This window comes from Dendrobates tinctorius, unplaced genomic scaffold, assembly GCF_039654945.1.
Source record: "Dendrobates tinctorius isolate UK_male_01 unplaced genomic scaffold, ASM3965494v1 ptg000073l, whole genome shotgun sequence".
In the NCBI taxonomy this organism is placed as follows: domain Eukaryota; kingdom Metazoa; phylum Chordata; class Amphibia; order Anura; family Dendrobatidae; genus Dendrobates; species Dendrobates tinctorius.
Window position 1 is genome coordinate 35359232 of NW_027361741.1, and position 20724 is coordinate 35379955.

General features: G+C 48.5%; 1 protein-coding gene across 3 annotated transcripts in view; it reads right to left on the reverse strand.

The window, feature by feature from the left end:
• Nucleotides 1-20724, reverse strand: part of COQ5 (coenzyme Q5, methyltransferase) — a 59210-nt gene that overhangs the window by 23376 nt on the left and 15110 nt on the right. For 2 of the 3 annotated variants that reach the window (XM_073582757.1, XM_073582758.1), the window contains exons 2-4: nt 3030-3179; nt 1932-2156; nt 1174-1280 (exon numbers count right to left, since the gene is read on the reverse strand). In XM_073582757.1, coding sequence (XP_073438858.1) covers nt 1174-1280; nt 1932-2156; nt 3030-3179 — 482 coding nt within the window. The remainder of the gene's footprint in view (nt 1-1173; nt 1281-1931; nt 2157-3029; nt 3180-20724) is intronic. The other variant, XM_073582759.1, reaches the window with a different exon arrangement.

Consider the following 20724-nt stretch of genomic DNA (forward strand, 5'->3'; position numbering starts at 1 on the left):
GGCATTGTTATTTTTGTGATATTCCCATGTTGCGTTTTTAATGCAAATTAAAAGCTGCTTTTAACAGCTCCAGGAAAAGCTGTGAGATTTCAGACATGTCATGCATAGGCTTGTTTTTTTTTTCCTGACTGAATTATAAAACTGCTGCGTTTTAGAAAATTGGAGTATATGAACTCTTTCATCGTTTATGCAGTGTTTTCACCCATAGAAAGCAATGTGCAAGTGCAAAAGCGCAGTAACGACGTTGCTGTCAGGAGTTTTTGCAGCGTTTTCTTGGTGAAGAAAACGAAGGTACAGCAGTATGTATAACTCATTTCTTTTTGTGATTTTTTCCAAGTTTAACCCATAATGTCTTGGTATCCTCACATGACCATAGCTGTTAGCATCAGTAGAGTTTAATTAAATCAGTGATATTGTTAAAGTAAACAATGCCCTACCAACATAACACCCTAACAATTTACCTTCTCCCACCGTTTTTAAATTTGCAATTGTGTATTTTTACATGAACTCGTGCAACCTTAGGTTGGGGGATCCTGAAAAATACGGCAGCAAAAAAGGCAGAAAAACATGCCTTTTAGTTTCTGCTTTTTTAATGCCAAGACATCAGGGTTTGGCTGCAGAATAATAAACAAAAGAAGACATACTGTATGTAACTGGCATGCATTAATGGTGATTTGTAGTGCAATTTTATCATAGATTATGATATGTAACATAATGGTATTCCTTATTTGTATTTTTGCAGAATTTCTAAAAATCCATAATAGAAGAAATAAGAATTATATACATTAATACATTTGTAAGTTTTTTTTTTAAAACTCGTCAGGCCTCAGATATCAGTAATTTCTTGCATGCAAACAAAAAACACCACTTTTCATCACTTTTTTGGATCAGATTTCCATCAATGTTTTGTCCGTGTCATTCATTTTTTACCAGCAGAGTTTCATTCATTTTTTCTCCTATTATGCAAACATGAAAGCACAGATGGCTGTCTTTTTTTCACAGGTCAACAGACTTGTGAGTTTGACTAGTGACTTGGAACAAATACGGACATGTCTCCATTTTGGAGTGTGAACAACACGTATAGAACTTGTATGTTGGAAACTGAAGATCGAATGAGCCCTTACAGGCACACAGAGCTCGTGCTGCAGCCATTCGTTTATATTTATTACTTACTTTGTCTATATGAGTTACATTTCGAATTCCAAAGGCAATTGTGTAGACATCAAATTTTTCATCAGCGAAAGGCAATTCTTCAGCATCACCAGCCACCCAAGAAAGCCCTTAGTAAGACAAAGTACTACTTTTTCAATAAAATGAATTTTGGTAAATTAAATACGATCAGTCTCATATTCTAAGAAAGCCATCTATGATCTGAGCTTAAGGCTTTGTTCACATTTTGCAATTTGTTTGAAGTACAGCTGGAATATTCTCCTTCACAGAAGCGGACATACAGTACCATTGGTGCAACCTGTACAGCCGCGAAGGGGCTCAAGAGGTAAGTGGGCCTATTTTCACAAAAGGAGGAATTGTGGAGTATGATGAACTATTGGACTGCAGGGGGCCCATATATTATTCTTGCACAAGGGTCACTTCAGTATGAGACCGCCTGTGCTCCTTCCTTTTACAGAAGTGTACGTCGTTTGTTTTTTTGCCTGTTTTTCACTGTGCCCCGCAGCCTAGCAAACTGTTCTTTCCTACACACTGAAGACCAAGATAGGTCAATGCATCACACCCTAGCGTATAGAAACAACACTCTTTTGGCACGTCCTAAGTGCCTATGGAGATGTTTTGGGTATATGCAGGGAGCCATCTATGCATACTTGCCAAACGTGAGCAAAAATAAAAAGAAACTGAGCCATGATACCGCTGGGAAACTTATGGCAGCAATGAAAAAATAATCAAACAGTGTAAAGCAATTTTAAATCCGGTACCTTCAGAATAACCAAATCGCAATGACTTCTCCTTCCCAACCTTCAGCATCTCCTTATTTATATCACAGATCACAGCCTTAGAGCCCATCAATGAGCCATCCTGATGATGGCTATAAGATTTTGAGATGTCTGACCAGGACAGATTTTGTTGATCATCTAATTTATGACGGTTCATTTTATCCCTTTGTGCCCGGATATAATCAATAAAACGAAAAGCAACATCTCCTGTATAAAACAAAACAAAAAAAAAGACAAAATGGGATTTTAATGGCAGCTTGAAGACACATCTATTAGAAGAATGCACCTTTATGCTTATAAACCTTGTACTACTTCTATATGTACACATACACCCATAACCTGTGTATTTATATAATCATGCTACATATGGGTTTATGGGGTTCTTCCGTACAGTCCGGGAGGTGTATTAGCACTAGTATTAGAAAGTTTACTGTGCATAGAATATTCATGGAATTTTAAGGTTGAAATCAACCAAATATTCACAGGACAGTTTTTTAGATTCTGTTTTGCATTTTGCGAATGTTATATCTATATTCTGGATTGCACTTTTATGGAAAATTTTTTGATGGTTGCACCCTTAACCTCACTGTTTTGCCAATAGATGAATGTCGTAATCTAGAACTGCCCTTGTCACATACAGTATAAGACAATGCAACCTTAAATATATTATAAGCATCATTTAACAAAATCACTATTAGGAATTTTCATTGATAGCCCGTATTACGGGCCACCTGAACTCCGTGTTGGGGTGGGGGGACACTAAATAGCATTCTTCTCCTGCTACTAGATTGCCGTCTTCATTGTGGGACTGAGCGTCATAGGATTTTACAGCACTCACTCCTTCACGGAAGACAATAGCCAAGAGTGAAAAGCAGGACGTTGCATTGCATAGCTTAGTGTAGCCCCAGCACAGACTTTGGGCGATCAGTAGCGTGCCAGATCAGCAGAAATCGCTAACACAGGGTTTTCGAAAAAAAAAAAAAAAAAATACACTGCAGAGTCCTACACTATAATAATTTCTTTTGGAAACTGTAGGTTGCGTTAAGAAAAGTTGACTATACCATAACATGAATCCTTTACCTGTTCCTCCTGCTACATCCAGTAACTGAATGCCAGGAGTAGGGTTCATGTGACGTACCAGCCAGTCCTTCCACAACCGATGAATGCCCAAGCTCATCGAGTCGTTCATGACATCATATTTTTTAGCGACACTTTCAAATACATGATACACTAAAAAAAAAAAAAAAAGCAATAAAATGATATTGGATCATCTGCGGTAATACTTGTGGAATAAATACCGTATACCAATATGCCATATGTTATCACGTTGGAGGATAAACAAGTCATCAAACATAGCGCAAGGGAAACAGAACAGCGCCAAAGGCCTCATTCAGATGTCCGTGATTCATGCACATGCTGTGTGGGCCTGATCACAGGTCCTTGTAACTCTGCTCAAAATTGGACATATCTCAATGAAAACTGAGGATGGAGGAGTAGGACACGGGAAGAGATGGATTTAGGTGAAGAGATATGTAGGGGTGTATACATGTCTGTATAGTACGGATGGATGCATACAGCACATTATACTCATCTCTGTAGAAGCCTTTTCCCCTTCTCGTTCTCCAATCAGCTGAGTTTCCCAAGCTGCCTCTGCTGTGGTTGCACAGGGAAGCTGACGCAGAAGACGGGAGGGTCTGGCAGACATTGGGGGCAGTTACCACCAGTCTCTGCAGGGAGTGAGCAGCTCCTCCAGAATCAGGAGACAGCTGCTCACACGACTAAGTGTGATACCTAGAACACCATGCAGAATGCTGACAGGGAGTATAATACACACAGCCAGCATTCTGCATCCTCGGTACACACAAATTATACAAAGCCCCGACAATCTCTTTAACCCCTTTCCAACATCGGGCGTAATAGTGCGCCAATGTTGGGCTCCCTCACCGCTGGAGCCCACATCTTTCCTGGGACATGTCAGCTGTTTTGATCCACCCGCGGCTATTAGCCCGTTAAATGCCGCTGTCAAACGCTGACAGCAGCATTTAACAAGCGTTTCCGGCAATCACGCCGGAAATCTGCCCATCGGTAACCCACGTCACGTGATCGCGGGTCACCCGCATGTCGGCATGACAACCAGAGGTCTCCAGGAGACCTCTATGGTTGTCACTGCTGGCTTGCTGTGAGCGCCACCCAGTGGTCGGCGCTCATAGCAAGTGAGAAATTCTACTACATAGAGGCGAACTGATCATCGCCTCTATGTAGCAGAGCTGATCAGGTTATGGCAGCATGCCAAAAGTAAAAAGAAAATGTTTTTAAAAATATGAAAAAAAAAGTTCAAATCACCCCCCTTTCGCCCCATTCAAAATAAAAAAAAAAATAAAAAATCAAACAAACATACACATATTTGGTATCACCACATTCAGAATCGCCTGACTATCAATAAAAACAGAGGATTAACCTGATCGCTAAACGGCGTAGCAAGAAAAAAAAAAGACAAAACGCCAGAATTATGATTTTTGGTCGCCGCAACATTGCAATAAAATTCAATAACAGGCGATTAAAAGATCATATCTGCACCAAAAAGGTATCAATAAAAACGTCAGATCGGCGCAGAAAAAAAATAAGCTCTCACCAAGCCCAAGATCCTGAAAATGGAGACGCTACGAGTCTCGGAAAATGGCAATGGAACCTATACAAGTTTGGTGTCAATGAACTCGTAATGACCTGGAGAATCATAATGGCAGGTCAGCTTTACCGTTTAGTTAATCTAGTAAAAATAAGGTCAAACAAAAAACAAGTGTGGGATTTCACATTTTTTTTTGGCAATTTCACCGCACTTGGAATTGTTTTCCCCGTTTTCTATTACACGACATGGTAAAACCAATAGTGGTCTTCAAAAGTACAACTCGTCCCACTAAAAACAAGCCCTCACATGGCCATATTGATGGAAAAATAAAAGTAATGTGTTGTGAACTTTTGACCTGGCTTCTGAGTTTGGGCTCCCTCTGGTGGTTGCTGCTGGTAATGGAGTTGGTCTTGCTGACAGAAGTCAATCACCTGAGCAGGATGATTGGAGGTCAGGTGTTACACACTGGGGAGATTTAAGTGAGCTACTTTCCCTCAGCTCTTGCCGCTAATTTGTTTTCCTCCTGAGCTTTTGGGAAGTCTGCTTGCCTCCTGCTTCGTCCTGCATCTTTCAGATAAGTTATTTGTCTGCTTGAATCTTTTTGCAATTGATCCATTTTTTTGCTTGTCTCTAATTTATGCCTTGCTGGTGTGAGTCCAGCCTGGTTCCCTACTGGGGCCTGTGTTGGACTCTGTTTCAGTTGCCACGGCTTATGTCAGTCTTTGCAGTATTTCTAATCCCGTTATATCAGTATCTATTGTTTGCGTCCAGTTACACCAGCGTGCTGATTAAGTGGGGGAGAGGTCGTGTGGCCTCAGTTTTTTTTGCATATCAGACGTGTTGGAATTTTGCTTAGGGTTTTTGCGTGATTGCAGACAGTATCCTTTCCTGTCCTATTCTATCTAGACAGTTTGGGCCACATCATTTGCTTACTCTATTTTCTGCCTGTGTTTGTGCCTCATCTTGTCTCACCGGCAATATATGTTCGGGGGCTATCTATTCCTTTGGTGTTCTACTCCGGGGCAGTTTAGCTTCCCCCTTTCTCTCTTTAGGCTTAATTCTTTGGCTGTGACGAGGCGTCTAGAGCATCGTAGGTACGTCCCATGGCTAATTCTAGTTGTGTTGTCAGTTTAGGGGTCTGCAATACGCTAAGTTACCAACCTCTCTGGTTATCTGGTTGCTTCGCTTATTTCCCTGCTATCCTCCTCAGTTACCTAATCATAACAGTAATGGCTCTGGGCAGAAGGGGAGCAAAAAATAAAAATGCAAAACCAGAAATACCTCTGGTCATTAAGGGATTAAAAGGGAAGGTGCCATCAGAATTTTTTTTTCTCAACAACAGAAAAAAAGTCAAAGTAAAAAATGTAGAATTTTTTTGTTAATTATCATTTGCTTATAATGAAGTAAAATAGGATATTGATTATGTTCAAATGACTGGTCACTGAGGTTATTTTAGACTCATACTTCCTGTCCTTTCAAAAACAGTTTTCAGAAGACTCATTATCATCAGAGGCTGAATTACAATCACTGCTAATGTCTCTGTACACAGCTGATAACACAGAATACACCAATCATGATCAGGGCTGCCACTAGGAATTTCGGGGCCCCATACTGGCAAAATTTTCGGGGCCCCCTTTAGACTCCGCCCCGCCTCCACCCCTCAAACTGTCCACATTCCCACCAATCTCTCTTGGAAATACTCCACTTCTCACCTGTGGAGGACAGGACCAGTTCCTCCCACGTCACCAATGTGACGTAACTACACAGGCACAGCTCTCCAGCGCCCCCTTTGTCTCTCAGGTCAGTAAGGGAACTGCAACTAGAGCAAATGGCTGCTGGGGAGGATGTCCTGTTACCCGCTGGGTATTCTAAGATTCATAATCAGAGTAAAAGCATCAGCCAAAGATTAAATTTTATGGTTTAATTGCCTTAAGGGCGCACAAGATAATTACAGAAATATACAGTAAGCTATACAATGGAATTACAGGGGATTTGCAGTGCAATATAACAATAAGGGTACAAGACTTAGAGATATTAAGCTGGAGGTCAATTTACCAGATTGTAGGTTGCAAGCAGATGCCGGGAGCTCTGCAGTCCACAGGTACAAGAATCTTAGTTGCCGGACAGACCCCAAAGCGCAGGCTGCTGCTCCCCTTGGCAGATCTGTCCCCAGTTCCTTCTTAGATCATCGTCTGGTTCTTCTGTGAGAGTGTGTCTCTCTGCCATGTGCTGCTAGTTCTTAAGCATGCTGGGTTCCTCCCCCTGTGTCAGAGGGTGGGCTAATAATCTCCACCCTTTAGCTCCCTGCAGAACTTATTCCCAATATCTAAGAAAGGGGGTACAGCATGATCGGATCAGGACACAAGAGGTACCAGTGAATGCGGATTGTTTTGCCTGTCGTGTGGAGAGCAAACATGGCCCCACTGGGTCGCTGTGGAAGGCCAATCTATATCTCAGGTCCCAGAGCCCTCACCGACTCAGGAGTCGCACTACCAGATGCTCGATTTCCTCAGGGTCACGCGGATATTTTTTATGAATCTATAATTCGAAAGGTGTGCTCATAATCCATGATCCTAGGATGGAGCCGGAGTGGCTAGGAGAGACAATGGATGTGTATTTCTGTGTCCAGCTGACAGGTATATTCTAATTGAAGCCCCCAGGCACCTTCCTGCCCCATGCTGGCGTGGCTCCTACTCAAGCTTTGAAGTTGTTTTCGCCTTCTCTCATTATCATACTAAAAGGCCTTGCTATTCAACATTGGAGCACTAAATCCTGCTTTCTTCAATATGCTTACAGGCCCTGGGGGGGTAGGAGCAGTTAACTCCATCACACCTCCCTGCTTTAGAGGGCGCTAGGGGGTATCAAATTCCTGTGTTCCCCCATGCGCCCTTCCGCACCCTCTACTTGCCGGGACAACCCATCAGCGTTACCATGGTCCCTGCCTATTTTACGGTGAAGTGATACTGCTGGAGAGCGAGGCTCCAGCATAGCAACCTCCCATTCGTCCCAGAGACCGTGTGTAACCAGCTGAGGGGGGTTGTGGTCTGTTTCCAGGGTGAATTGGCGTCCGTACAAGTATGGCTGCAGACGCTGCAGGGCCCACACAATTGCCAGACATTCCTTCTCCATCGTGGAATAGGACACCCCTTGGCAGGAGCTTCCGGCTCAGGTACAGAACGGAGTGTTCATGGCCCGTAGTGTCGACCTGGCTGAGCACAGCACCAAGGCCGAAGTCGCTGGCGTCCGTCTGCACTACGAACGGCCGCATGAAGTCGGCTGCCTGTAGTACAGGAGAGCTAGAAAGGGTGGTCTTGAGCGCCTGGAAAGCTGTCTCAGTCCTTCCGGGCAGGCTGCTGAACAGCTCCCGAAAGGGGTGTAGGTGACCCCCAGCTGGGAACGTTGGTCCTCCGAGAGCTGGTGGCCAACCCCCACATCCTCGATGGATCCACCCACCTTGGCTTGGGTGAGCAGATCCAGGAGGGTTTCTACCTCTCCTTCCTCGGGAAGGTTGCACACTGGGTGGGCACAAGCCTCCCGTCCATGATGGGCCTTCATCATGTTCACGTGGAAGGCCTTCCTCCTTCCACGGGCGAGGTCCAGGATGACCAGATAGGTGACAGCATTGAGCCGCTGGTGCACGAGGTATGGACCCTCCCAGGCCGAGCTTGTTTTGAGGTATGGGGACCAGTACCACACCTTTTGACCCACCTGGTAGGTCCGCTCAGAAGTATTCTGGTCGTACCACCGCTTCTGGTCAGCCTGGGCTTAGGCCATATTGTCATGCACCAGCCGTGTCAAGGCCATCTTTCTGTCTCGGAAGCGCACGACATACTCAATGACCGACACTCTAGGGGTGGCCAAATCCCCTTCCCATGCTTCCTTCACCAGAGCAAGGGGCCCCCGTACACGTCGCCCGTACAGGAGCTCAAAGGGGGAGAACCCCGTTGAGGCCTGTGGGACCTCCCGGTAGGCAAACAGCAGGTGTGGGAGATACCGCTCCCAGTCTCTCCCGTTGAAGTCGACCAACATCTTCAGCATCTGCTTTAAGGTGCCATTGAACCACTCACACAGGCCATTGGTCTGTGGGTGGTACGGGCTGGCTACCAGATGTTGCACCTGTATCTGCTTACAGAGAGACTCCATCAGCTGCGACATGAACTTGGTCCCTCGGTCGGAGAGCATTTCCTGGGGAAACCCCACTCTGGAGAAAGTCTCCAGTAAGGCAGTGGCCAATTTGTCGGCCCGAATGGACAACAAAGCTACCGCCTCCGGGTACCGGGTGGCATAGTCCACTACCGTTAGTATGAAGCATTTCCTGGAGCGGCTGGGAGTGGACAGAGGTCCAATGAGATCCACAGCCACCCTCGAGAAAGGCTCTTCGATGATGGGCAGAGTTACCAGTGGGGCTTTGGGGCGCCGCCTTCCCCACCCTCTGACAGGTGTCACACGAACGACAGTAGACAATCACCTCGGTCCTCATTTCCGGCCAGTAGAAATGCTGAGCTAGCCTGGCCCTGGTTTTAGTGATCCCTAGGTGTCCGGCCATGGGAATCTCGTGCGCGATCCGGAACAATTCCGCCCTGAACGGATAGGGTGCCACTGTCGGTCCCTGGGCCACGCCTCCGGTGAACCCTGCTGGACCGTTACCCGTTACAGCCGTCCCTGGTCCCAGACCACTCGCTCGCGGTCGGTCTCCAGAGGAGGCTGTGCCGCCTGCTCCTTGAGAGCTTTCAAGGCTAGCGTCAGCTTCCAACGCTGCCTGAAATCCCTGACTCGATGTGGCAAGAATTGACGAAACTGCCACATCCTCTGTCAGCTCCCCGGGATCTGTCTCCCGGCCGCTTACTGACTCGGCAGCCACTTGGTCGGAGGGGGGGGAAACAGTCGGACCTCCGCGAGGCCCCTTGGGCTCCGGCGCTCCTACTCCTGGTAACAGCAGCCACGACCACTGAGACCACAGGTAGCACCTGCTTCCCCTCGGCCCTGACCAAGTCGCCGGGTCAGGCAGACATTCCTGGCCTCCTGACATCCCGGATGCGGGGAACTCCTGACCTGGGGTCTTACCTGGCGGCTCCTCTACCGGGACGCCCCCTTCCCCCATGACTTGTTCCTCTTTCTGCAGAGGCCCTAGACTCAGCAGGCTGGATTCACTTAGGGGCCCTACACTGTCCCATAGCAGCCCCTCCCTCCACCTCTGAGCTCTCCCTTGAAGTCTTCTCACCTGTCCTCACTGTGAGCCCTGTGTGTGTGGTGTCAGTGCATGGCTTACCATCAGGTTTCACTCCCTCCTCCACTGTTGGAGGCACATTCAGCACATTAACATTAGCATTCACAGTAGAGTCATGACATTCTTGGGGAGCCGGAATTGGGGGGTTCTGTGGCCACATACTGAGACACTAGCCGCCCCAAATCGGTCCCAAGCAACACATTGGCAGGAATATTTGGTGTTACTCCCACCTCCCGCATTCCCCTCCCAGCGCCCCAGTCCAAAAACACCTTGGCGACGGGCAGCGCCGGTTCAACGCCTCCAATTCCGGAGACGGAAAGGGTTTTCCCAGGCACCAAGTCTTGAGGGGACACCACCTCAGGACGTACCAGGGTTCGTTCAGCGCCTGTGTCCCACCGTCCCATGACCACTGAGCGGCCGATGGTGACAGTTTGGTAATTGTCCAGGGACCTCCCACCACCCCCTCCCACACACAAAACAGTGGACGGTTTCTGGGACAGGGATGGGGCCTTATGGCGCTGGGGACACGCAGCCTTAAAGTGTCCCGGTTGGTTGCAATGATGACAACGTCTGGGTTCTGCTCCTGGCCTGGAGAGGGCAGCAGGGGGATACACCCCTTGCACTCTGGGGGCTGGGGGGACAGGGGCAGGATTGGGCTTACCCCCTCTCCAGGTGCTGCTGGCAGGCTTCTTTGGCTCAAACGCCCTGTTGTTGGCATACTCGTCTGCCAGGGCGGCTGTAGCAGAAGCCCCCTTTGGTTTCCGGCCACGGAGGAACTGCTGGAGGTCCTCTGGGCAGTTCCACAAGAACTGCTCCGTGACGAACAGTTCCTGGACCTCCTGGTGGGTGGTGAGCTCTAGACCAGAGGTCCAGTGCTCCGCAGCTCACAGCAGTGCCCGCATGTGGTCGGTCCAGGTGTCCTTTGAGCCCCGCTGCAGGCTCCGGAACTTCCTGCGGTACGACTCCGGGGTGAGGTTGTAGTGCTGGATCAGGGCCCGCTTGATGCTGTTGTAGCCCTGCTCCACCCCAGGAGATAAGTCCCCCAAAACTTCTAGGGACTTACCCCTCAAACGGGGGGTCAGGTACCTTGCCCACTGATCCAGGACCAGATGGTGTTGGAGGCAGGTTCTCTCAAAGGCCAACAGAAAGGAATCCAGGTCTCCATCCTTTTCAAGCAGGAGGAAGTCCTCCGCCCGGACCTTGGAAGCCTTGGTCCCCGGTGGGGCTGGAGCGTCCAGCGGGAGCTTGTGCTGAGCCATCTCCAGTCGGTGTCGGCGCTCCGCAGCTTCACGTCGTTCTGCAGCCTGCAGCACACGTTCGGCATGCTCACAATTTGCCGCCGCTTGCTCACGCTGTGCTGCTTTCTCTGCCGCCACCAGGAGTCTGTCATGGGCGGCGTCGTTACCAGCCTCGAGTTGTGCCATAGCCGCTAGGAAAAGGGCCTCCGATCTGGACAGGCTGGGGCGGGCAGATGGTGGACAGTCCACTGCAGGGGTCTGGCTCCTTGGGGAGCCCTGGCTGAGCTCCCCCTCGCCTTCATTGGTATTGTCCTCCACCACCTCCTCATAGACCATAGCATTGGCCTCCCCCTTTACCTTACTCCTGGTGCCTTCCGCCATCTTGGGAACCTCTGGTTACTGACACAGCTGCAACCCTGACTTCGCACACAACTTATTATATTTGCACTCTGACCGTCTAGTGCTGGGCTGACCTTAAGACCCCAGCAGTGAAAGTTACCGCTGGTAGTCTTTAGTGTCTGGGAGTAGGGGTCCCACGCACACTATTGCTCTGATCCCACCGCTTCCACCAATGTGATGGACAGGACCAGTTCCTCCCACGTCACCAATGTGACGTAACTACACAGGCACAGCTCTCCGGCGCCCCCTTTGTCTCTCAGGTCAGTAAGGGAACTGCACCTAGAGCAAATGGCCGCCGGGGAGGATGCTGGGTATTCTAAGATTCGTAATCAGAGTAAAAGCATCAGCCCATGATTAATTTTATGGTTTAATTGCCTTAAGGGCGCACTAGATAATTACAGAAATATACAGTAAGCTATACAATGGAATTACAGGGGATTTGCAGTCAGAGTAAAATATAACAATAAGGGTACAAGACTTAGAGATATTAAGCTGGAGGTCAATTTACCAGATTGTAGGTTGCATGCGGATGCCGGGAGCTCTGCAGTCCACAGGTACAAGAATCTTAGTTGCCGGACAGACCCCAAAGCGCGGGCCGCTGCTCCCCTTGGCAGATTTGTCCCCAAATCCTTCTTAGATCATCATCGTCTGGTTCTTCTGTGAGAGAGTGTCTCTCTGCCATGTGCTGCTAGTTCTTAAGCATGCTGGGTTCCTCCCCCTGTGTCAGAGGGTGGACTAATAATCTCCACCCTTTAGCTCCCTGCAGAACTTATTCCCAATATCTAAGAAAGGGGGTAACTTTCTACAGCATGATCGGATCAGGACACGAGAGGTACCAGTGAATGCGGATTATTTTGCCTGTCGTGTGGAGAGCAAACATGGCCCCATTGGGTCGCTGTGGAAGGCCAATCTCTATATCTCAGGTCCCAGAGCCCTCACCAACTCAGGAGTCGCACTGCCAGATGTGCGATTTCCTCAGGGTCACACGGATATTTTTTATGAGTCTATAACTCGAAAGGTGTGCTCATAATCCATGATCCTAGGATGGAGGCGGAGTGGCTAGGAGACAATGGATGTGTATTTCTGTGTCCAGCTGACAGGTATATTCTAATTGAAGCCCCCAGGCACCTTCCTGCCCCATGCTGGCGTGGCTCCTACTCAAGCTTTGAAGTTCTGTTTTGGCCTCTCATTATCATACTAAAAGGCCTTACTATTCAACATTAGAGCACTAAATCCTGCTTTCTTCAATATGCTTACAGGCCCTGGGGGGGGTAGGAGCAGTTAACTCATCACATATCACACATTAACAGTTCCCATCACCAGATCACACATATAGCCGGCAAAGATTTTTTAAGCCGCCATCACAACACTGTAGACACTTTTGGCTGAGCTCTACTCTACGCTAACCTATTAAATATTTGCTAAAATATGCAATACAATTTAGGTATATTTTTGTTTATTTTTCAATTTTTAAAATGACCAATAATATCACATACAAGGAACAAATACCACCGCACCATGACCACACACAATATTACCACCACATAGTGATCTATAATACCACATACAAGGAACAAATACAGCCACACCATGACCAGACCACATATTACTACCATAGTGATCGAATAATATTATTATTATTATTATTATGCATTTATATAGTGCCATTTATTCCATGGCGCTTTACATGTGAAAAGGGGAAATCTAGACAAGTGTAATATATACAAGAGTAATAAACAAGTGTAAGACAAGGGACACACAAGTATATAAGGAGAGGGGACCCTGCCCGCGAGGGCTCACAGTCTACAGGGATGGGTGAGGATACAGTAGGAGAGGGTAGAGCAGGTCGTGCGGTGGTTCAGTAGACCGACGATCATTGCAGGCTGTAGGCTTGTCGGAACAGGTGTGTCTTCAGGTTCTTCTTGAAGGTTTCCGTTGATGGTGAGAGTCTTATGTGTTGCGGTAGGGAGTTCCAGAGTATGGGGGAAGCACGGGAGAAGTCTTGTATGCGGTTGTGGGAAGAGATAAGGGGGGAGTAGAGGAGATCTTGGGACGATCGAAGGTTGGGTGCAGGTAGGTACCTAGAGACCATGTCACAGATGTATGGAGGAGACAGGTTGTGGATGGCTTTGTATGTCATGGTTAGGGTTTTGAATTGGATCCTCTGGGCAATAGGAAGCCAGTGAAGGGCCTGGCATAGGGGGAGGCTGGGGAATAGCGGGGAGACAGGTGGATTAGTCGGGCAGCAGAGTGTAGGATGGACTGGAGCGGTGCTAGAGGAGAGGCCAGAGAGTAGGAGGCTGCAGTAGTCGAGGCGGGAGAAGATAAGAACATGCACTAGTGTTTTTGTGGTTTCGTGGTTGAGGAATGAGCGGATCCGGGAAATATTTTTGAGTTTGAGGCGGCAGGAGGAGGCGAGGGCTTGGAAATGTGGTTTGAAAGAGAGCGCAGAGTCGAGGATCACCCCAAGGCACCGGGCATGCGGGACTGGGGAAAGAGAGCAGCCGTTGACATTGATGGATAGGTCTGGTGGAGGGGTAGAGTGAGATGGGGGAAAGATGATGAATTCTGTTTTGTCCATGTTCAGTTTGAGAAAGTGAGCAGAGAAGGCTGAGATAGCAGACAGACATTGTGGGATGTCAGTCAGTAAGGAGGCAAGGTCAGGTCCATATAGGTAGATCTGCGTGTCATCGGCATAGAGGTGATACTGCAAACCGTGGGATTCTATGAGCTGTCCCAAGCCGAAGGTATAGATGGAGAATAGTAGAGGTCCTAGGACAGAGCCTTGGGAAACACCGACAGACAGGGGGGCGAGGTGAGGAGGTGGTGTGTGAGAGGGAGACAGTGAATGTACGGTCCGTTAGGTATGATGAGATCCAGGATAGGGCCAAGTCTGTGATGCCAAGAGATGAAAGAATCTGTAGCAGGAGGGAATGTCTACGGTGTCGAAGGCAGAGGACAGGTCCAGGAGAAGGAGGACAGAGTAGTGTCGCTTGCTCTTGGCGGTTAGTAAGTCGTTAGTGACTTTCGTTAGGGCAGTTTCAGTTGAGTGATGCGGTCGGAAGCCAGATTGTAACCGGTCAAAGAGGGAACAGGAGGAGAGGTGGGATGACAGTTCAAGATATACATGCTGTTCCAGTAGTTTTGAGGCGTAAGGGAGAAGAGATATTGGGCGATAGTTAGAGGATGGGTCAAGGGAGGGCTTTTTGAGGATGGGTGTGATTGAGGCATGTTTGAAGGATGAGGGAAAGACACCATTTGTAAGTGAAAGGTTGAAAAGGTGTGTTAGAGATGGGATGAGGACTGTCGCCAAGTTAGGGATGAGGTGGGACGGGAGTGGGTCGAGGGCACAAGTGGTGAGGTGTGATCTTTACAGAAGGGTGGAGAGCTGATCTTCTGTCATGGTGGAGAAGCTGGCTTTTTCAGAACAGGGCTGAGCGGTTAAGAGGGCATTGGGGGCTGTGGGCCAAAGTTTTGTCTGATCGTGTCGATCTTCTGCTTAAAGAAGGAGGCAAAGTCTTCAGCAGAGATGAGAGGAGGGGGAGGAGGTGCTGTGGAGTGGAGTAGAGAATTGAAAGTGTTGAAGAGCTGTTTAGGGTTATGAGACAGGGAGGATATGAGAGATGCGGAGTAAGTTTGCTTTGCGGCAGAGAGCGTGGACTTAAAGCTGGCAAGGGACTGCTTGTATGCGTTGAAGTGCTCAGTAGAATGGGTTCTCTTCCATCTCCGCTCAGCGGCCCTGGAAACCCGTCTCAGTTCTTTGGTAAGGCTGGTCAGCCAGGGCTGCCTGTTGATTGTTTGAGTTTTGCTCTGCGTGAGGGGGCAGCCGAATCAAGTGTTGCTGTTATTGTGGTGTTATAAAAAGTGGCAGCAGCATCTGTGTTGTGAAGGGAAGCTATGTCTGTAAGGGGGAGAAGGGATTCAGAGAGTGATTGTAAATTGAGGTGTTTGAGATTCCTGCGAGGGTGAGCGAGTTTATGGAGCAGGGGTTGCTCAGTGGGAGAGGAGAGGGAAGAGAATGTCAGTAGGTTGTGGTCAGACAGGGGGAGGGGTGAGTTATTGAGATTAGTGAGGGAACAGAGACGGGTGAAGATAAGGTCCAGCGTGTGACCATCTTTGTGAGTGGCCACAGAGGACCATTGAGTGAGGCCAAGGGAAGCCGTGAGCGATAGAAGTTTAGAGGCAGCCGGGGTGGAAGTGTCAATGGGGATGTTGAAGTCGCCCATGATGATGGTGGGGATGTCAGCAGAAAGGAAATGGAGTAGGCAGGTGGTGAAGTGGTCGAGAAAGGTGGAGATGGCTAGTTCTGGGGGACGGTAGATAACAGCCAGCTGGAGGTTGGAGGGGGAGTAGATGCGGACGGAGTGCACCTCAAACGAGGGAAGAGTAGTGGAGGGTGGCAGAGGAATTGGGGTAAAGGAGCAGGTATCAGACGGGAGCAAGCCAACTCCTCCACCACGTTTATTGCTGGAGCGAGGGGTGTGAGAGAGATGGAATCCGCCATAGGAAAGCGCAGCTGGAGAGGCTGTGTCAGAGGGAGTGAGCCAGGTTTCAGTGACGGTGAGGAAGGAGTTTGTTGGTGATAAAGAGGTCATGGATAAATGTCACATACAAGGAACAAATACCACCGCACCATGACCAGACCACATATTACCACCACAGAGTGACCAAATAATAGCACATACAAGGGACAAATACCGCAACACCATGTCCAGACCACATAGTGACTGAATACTACAATACTGATCAGTAATAAAAAAACAATACTATCACCATAAGTGCCATTATACACAGGAGATCTGTACTTAGTATGCAGTGTCTGTGTACATTATACACAGGAGCTCTGTATATAATGTACAGGTAATACAGTGATCACTGGTGACATTATACACAGGACCTCTGTATATCGTATACAGTGTATAGTGTCAGTGTATAGGTAACACACTAACTCACCAGTGATGTCTCTAGGTGAAGTCCTTCACCCTTGCTTTTTATCTTTCATCCAGCACAGACTGCCGTCACTTCTTACAGCCAATGCTCGTCTCTGCAGGAAATAACAGTTATCTAGAGCTCTGCTTGCAGAACACATTACTTATTTTTTCCCAACTTCTACATTACATCACATGAAGAAAAAAAGGCAATATAGTATCACTCTACACAGTAACAGGACCGCCCCCCCCATTTAAAACAGTATACTCAAAAAATAAATACATCACTGCAGTAATAATATCCCTTAATTAGCCCCTATGGTAATAACATCCCACATCCTGGCCCTAGGGTGTCTCATTCTTGGCTTCAGCCATATGTTCTCCCATCCCGCCCTCATGAGTATCCATTGTGCCCCATATGATCTTCCCATCTGTCTCGATCGTAGCATCCTGCCCCATGATCCTGCACCATGTGTCTCCCATCCTGCCCCCTCCTGTGTCTCACTGTCACATTCTGCCCCTTCCTGTGTCTTACTTTCACATTCTTCCCCCGTGCTTCACATTCTGCCCCCTCCGGTGTTTCACTGTCACATTCTGCCCCGTGTCCATTCTGCCCCTTCCTGTGTCTCACTGTCACATTCAGCCCCCATCTTGTCTTGCATTCTGCCCCCATCTTGTCTTGCATTCTGCCCCCATCTTGTCTTGCATTCTGCCCAGGGCCCCCTGGATGGCCACTTTCAATAAAAAAAAAAGTTCTCCTTACTGCTGAAGAGCGCACTCGCCGGTGACTGACAGTGACGTCAGACGCCGGCGAAGTGCGCGCTGCAGCTGACATCAGCTGCCAGCCTCCGATTGGCTGGCGGCTGTTATCTATTGACGTGCGGGCCAACGGGTCCGCATGTCAATAGCGGTCAGTTGCCGCAGCGCAGCGCCGCTAAGGGCCCGGATTAGCCTGCCGGTAGGGGCCCGGTGAGCAGATGAGACGGGGCCCGATGCGGGCCCCCTCTGCCCACCGGGCCTCATACGCCAGTCAGGGCACTAATGCCCTGATGGCAACCCTAATCATGATAGACGATGTCACAGCTGATCTCTTCCCTTCTCTGTTAAAAGACCTTTGCACATGCTCGTTAGATCCTTCAATACAAAAGATAAGGTAACACCCTGTTCATTGTGGCTAATAAACATATTGACTTCCTGAAACAAAAGGAAAAAACAACATTCATTGCTGCATGATTAAGGAGTTGGTGAGGAGTTGTTTGAGAAGGCATTTGGCAGATTGATCTAGGACTGTTTGGTTTTGGCTGTGTGCAAATCCTCTCCTCATACTTTGGTTATCCTATCCTTTACTCCCTGGTGTCTCCCTCTGTTTGCAAGTGCATTTTTGTAAGATTGGTATTTTCCTTTATCCCTGTTTGTATTACCTTGTTAGTCTGGTTGGTGTATAGCCATACACTACTACTACCCTCATCCCTGAGTGGTTAAGGAGGGAACAGACTGAGTGCAGATTCAGGAGCTTAGCAAAGTACATGGCCCCGGTGTTGTCACCATTACAATCCAGGGAACGCCCCAGCATAACAGACAGGGAAGGAGCCCCTGGCCCCAGGATACCCGACAACAGAGTCGTGACATTACATCTGGTTGAAATGGTTTTTTGATCCATCATGAATCCTATCACTGCTTTCACAGGGCAGCTGCAGCAACTCAGACAGGAGGTGTCAGATCTATACATTGTCGTTTTGAAGAACCCTAACTCATCAGGTTTGGGGACTGTGATTCCCAAGCAGCCAAAATGTAGAGCCCAAGATTGTTTTGCCTGACAGGTTCTCTGGGGGGTGTGACAAGTTTGTTGGTTTCAGGGAGGCCTGTATGCTATACTTCATATTACATCCTTGTTCCTCAGGAACAGAGGAGCAACAATGGATGGGGATAATAATCTGTCTCCTTCAGGGTGAAGCCCAAGCATGGGCATTGTTTCTCCCGTCTGACTCCTAGTCACTACAGATGGATGGTAGAGGAATTCCTGGCACTGGGTCAAATATACAATGATCCCGATCGTATCTCCCACGTCCACATTACGTCAGGTTTAGCAGGCAGATTGTCCAGCTCCGAGTTTTGGAGGAGGTGCACTGACACGAAGAGGAACGATCTCATGCTCCGTAGCCAGCTGTGTGAAAGGCTATCAGTAAGGCCGGGGTCACATTGCGTTTAGCAGTCCGTTAGAAGGACTGCGTTACACCGCAATGTAACGCAGTCCTTTAACGCTGCCATTGAGTCCCATTATGTGGCGCATCGCGACGCATGCCGTAAAGCGGCACGCGTTTGCGATGTGCCGTCATTCACTGATGGAGCCTCAGACGCGGGCTGCAGAGTCTGAGGCTCCGTCACCGCTAGCGCTGATGAATCATCAGCGCTAGCGGGTATAGCATAATGCGATCGCGTTATGCTATACCGTTAACGCAGCCCAACAACGCTATGCGTTGAACGGGCTGCATTAACGCAATCGGAACCTAGCCTAAGGGTGAAGGATGCTGAGCCTGTATGAGACTCCCAATTTACCTTGAGTGGCCATTCTCTGGCTATTTGGGTGGAGGGAAATCGGGGCTAAGGGAAACCTGGTCCGAGCTGTCCGAGAAACCTATGCAGTTGGGTGGGGCAACTCGTTTTGGAAAGCAGTCTGTTGTTCGGCACAAAGGGGGAGTTTGTTTTTACTGTGGTAGAAAGGGCCATTTCATGGGCACGGGTCCTTCCCTATCTCACTGAAACTAAGGAGCCCGGGTTGTGAGGAGGTTATTAGCAACCTGGGTGTACATATCTCCTCTGTGGGTAGGACACATTTTTTTCTACCAGCTGAAATCCATCTGGGCAAAAATAAGGTGGTTGTTTCTGCTTTTCTGGACAGCGGGGTGGGGTTTAATTTGATCGATGCTAGGTTCGTCCAGGTCCTCAAGCCTCATACACTGTCCAGACCTATACCCATAATCGCCATTGACTCCGCACACTTGAGATGAGCATTTTACTCATGTCGCCCGAGGGTTATATCTACAGGTCCCTTCTATTCTTTATGACAGTAGATCATAATTCATTCTTTTACAATTTGCTAATTAATAAGAAACCCCTATGGGTTTGAAATAGCCACACAGTTCTATGCCACCAAGTGCAGATTCAGTCCTTAAGTATGCCGACCTGGTTTCAGAAACTGAAAGATTAGTTTTTCCAAAAGTTAACTAAAGGACTTGAGTCCAACTTCAACATCTCGTATGTTTCTCTTTTTAGTATGTAAAAGAAAAACGACACAAGTCATTTTCATCATAACCATTTATATTGGAAAAATCTTTTGTATTTACAAATACTTTCAAATTAAGTTTATTATAATCACCATTGTAAACGATGTATCCAAACTACACTGAGGGCTTATCCAAGCTTCCAAGCTGAAGTTAGATCCTGGGTGCGGGCTGTACATGCGTATTAATGCGCTACAGTGAAATGAACAGGAGGGCAACGACCAGTGGCAGATTATGAGGTCAATCTGGGTGGTAGCCCAGGGCCCAGTGGTGTGGAGGGGGCCCACCAGCCCAAGGAAAATTGCCCCATTATAATCTGCCACGCCCCCCCATGTGCCTACCCCTTCCTCCCCCTCCCAGACCCACCGGCCACCGCAGCGCCAGTCCCTCACTGATAAATCCCTGCTCTGTGCGCACAGGACCTGTGATGAGGTCACCAGAGGGGAGGAGTCAGGGGTTACATGATCAGGGGCTTCAGTCAGAGGCACCTGATCATCTGACTCCTCCCCTCCTGTGACCTCATCACAGGTCCTGTGCACACAGCCAAGAGCCCTCAATATATTGTATGCGGGACTCTGCTGTGCTGGTTGTCATGGTGCTAGATGAGGGAATTATGTGTGGGGTCAGGAGGGGTTTACAGGGTGGATGTAGATGTGTGTGTGTGCAAGGTGTACGGAGCTGAGCTGCACGCGTGCGAGATGTACGGAGCGTAGCCGCGTGTGTTTACGAGGTGTACGGAGCGAAGCTGCTTGTGTGTGTACGAGGTGTACGGCACGAAGCCCTGTGTGTACAAAGTGTACAGAGCTGAGCCGTGTGTACGAGGTGTATGGAGTAAAGCCGCATGTGTACAAGGTGTACAGAGCATGGCCGCATGTGTATAAGGTGTACGGAGCAGAGCCGCATGTGTACAAGGTTCACGGAGTGGAGCCATGTGTGTACTGAGTGTAGCCATGTGTGTGCGCAAGGTGTACAGAGCGAAGCCGTGTGTACGAGGCATACAAAGCGGAACCGTGTGTGTATGAGGTGTGCGGTGCCATGCGTGTACAAGGTGTATGATGGGGAGCATTCATACCTCC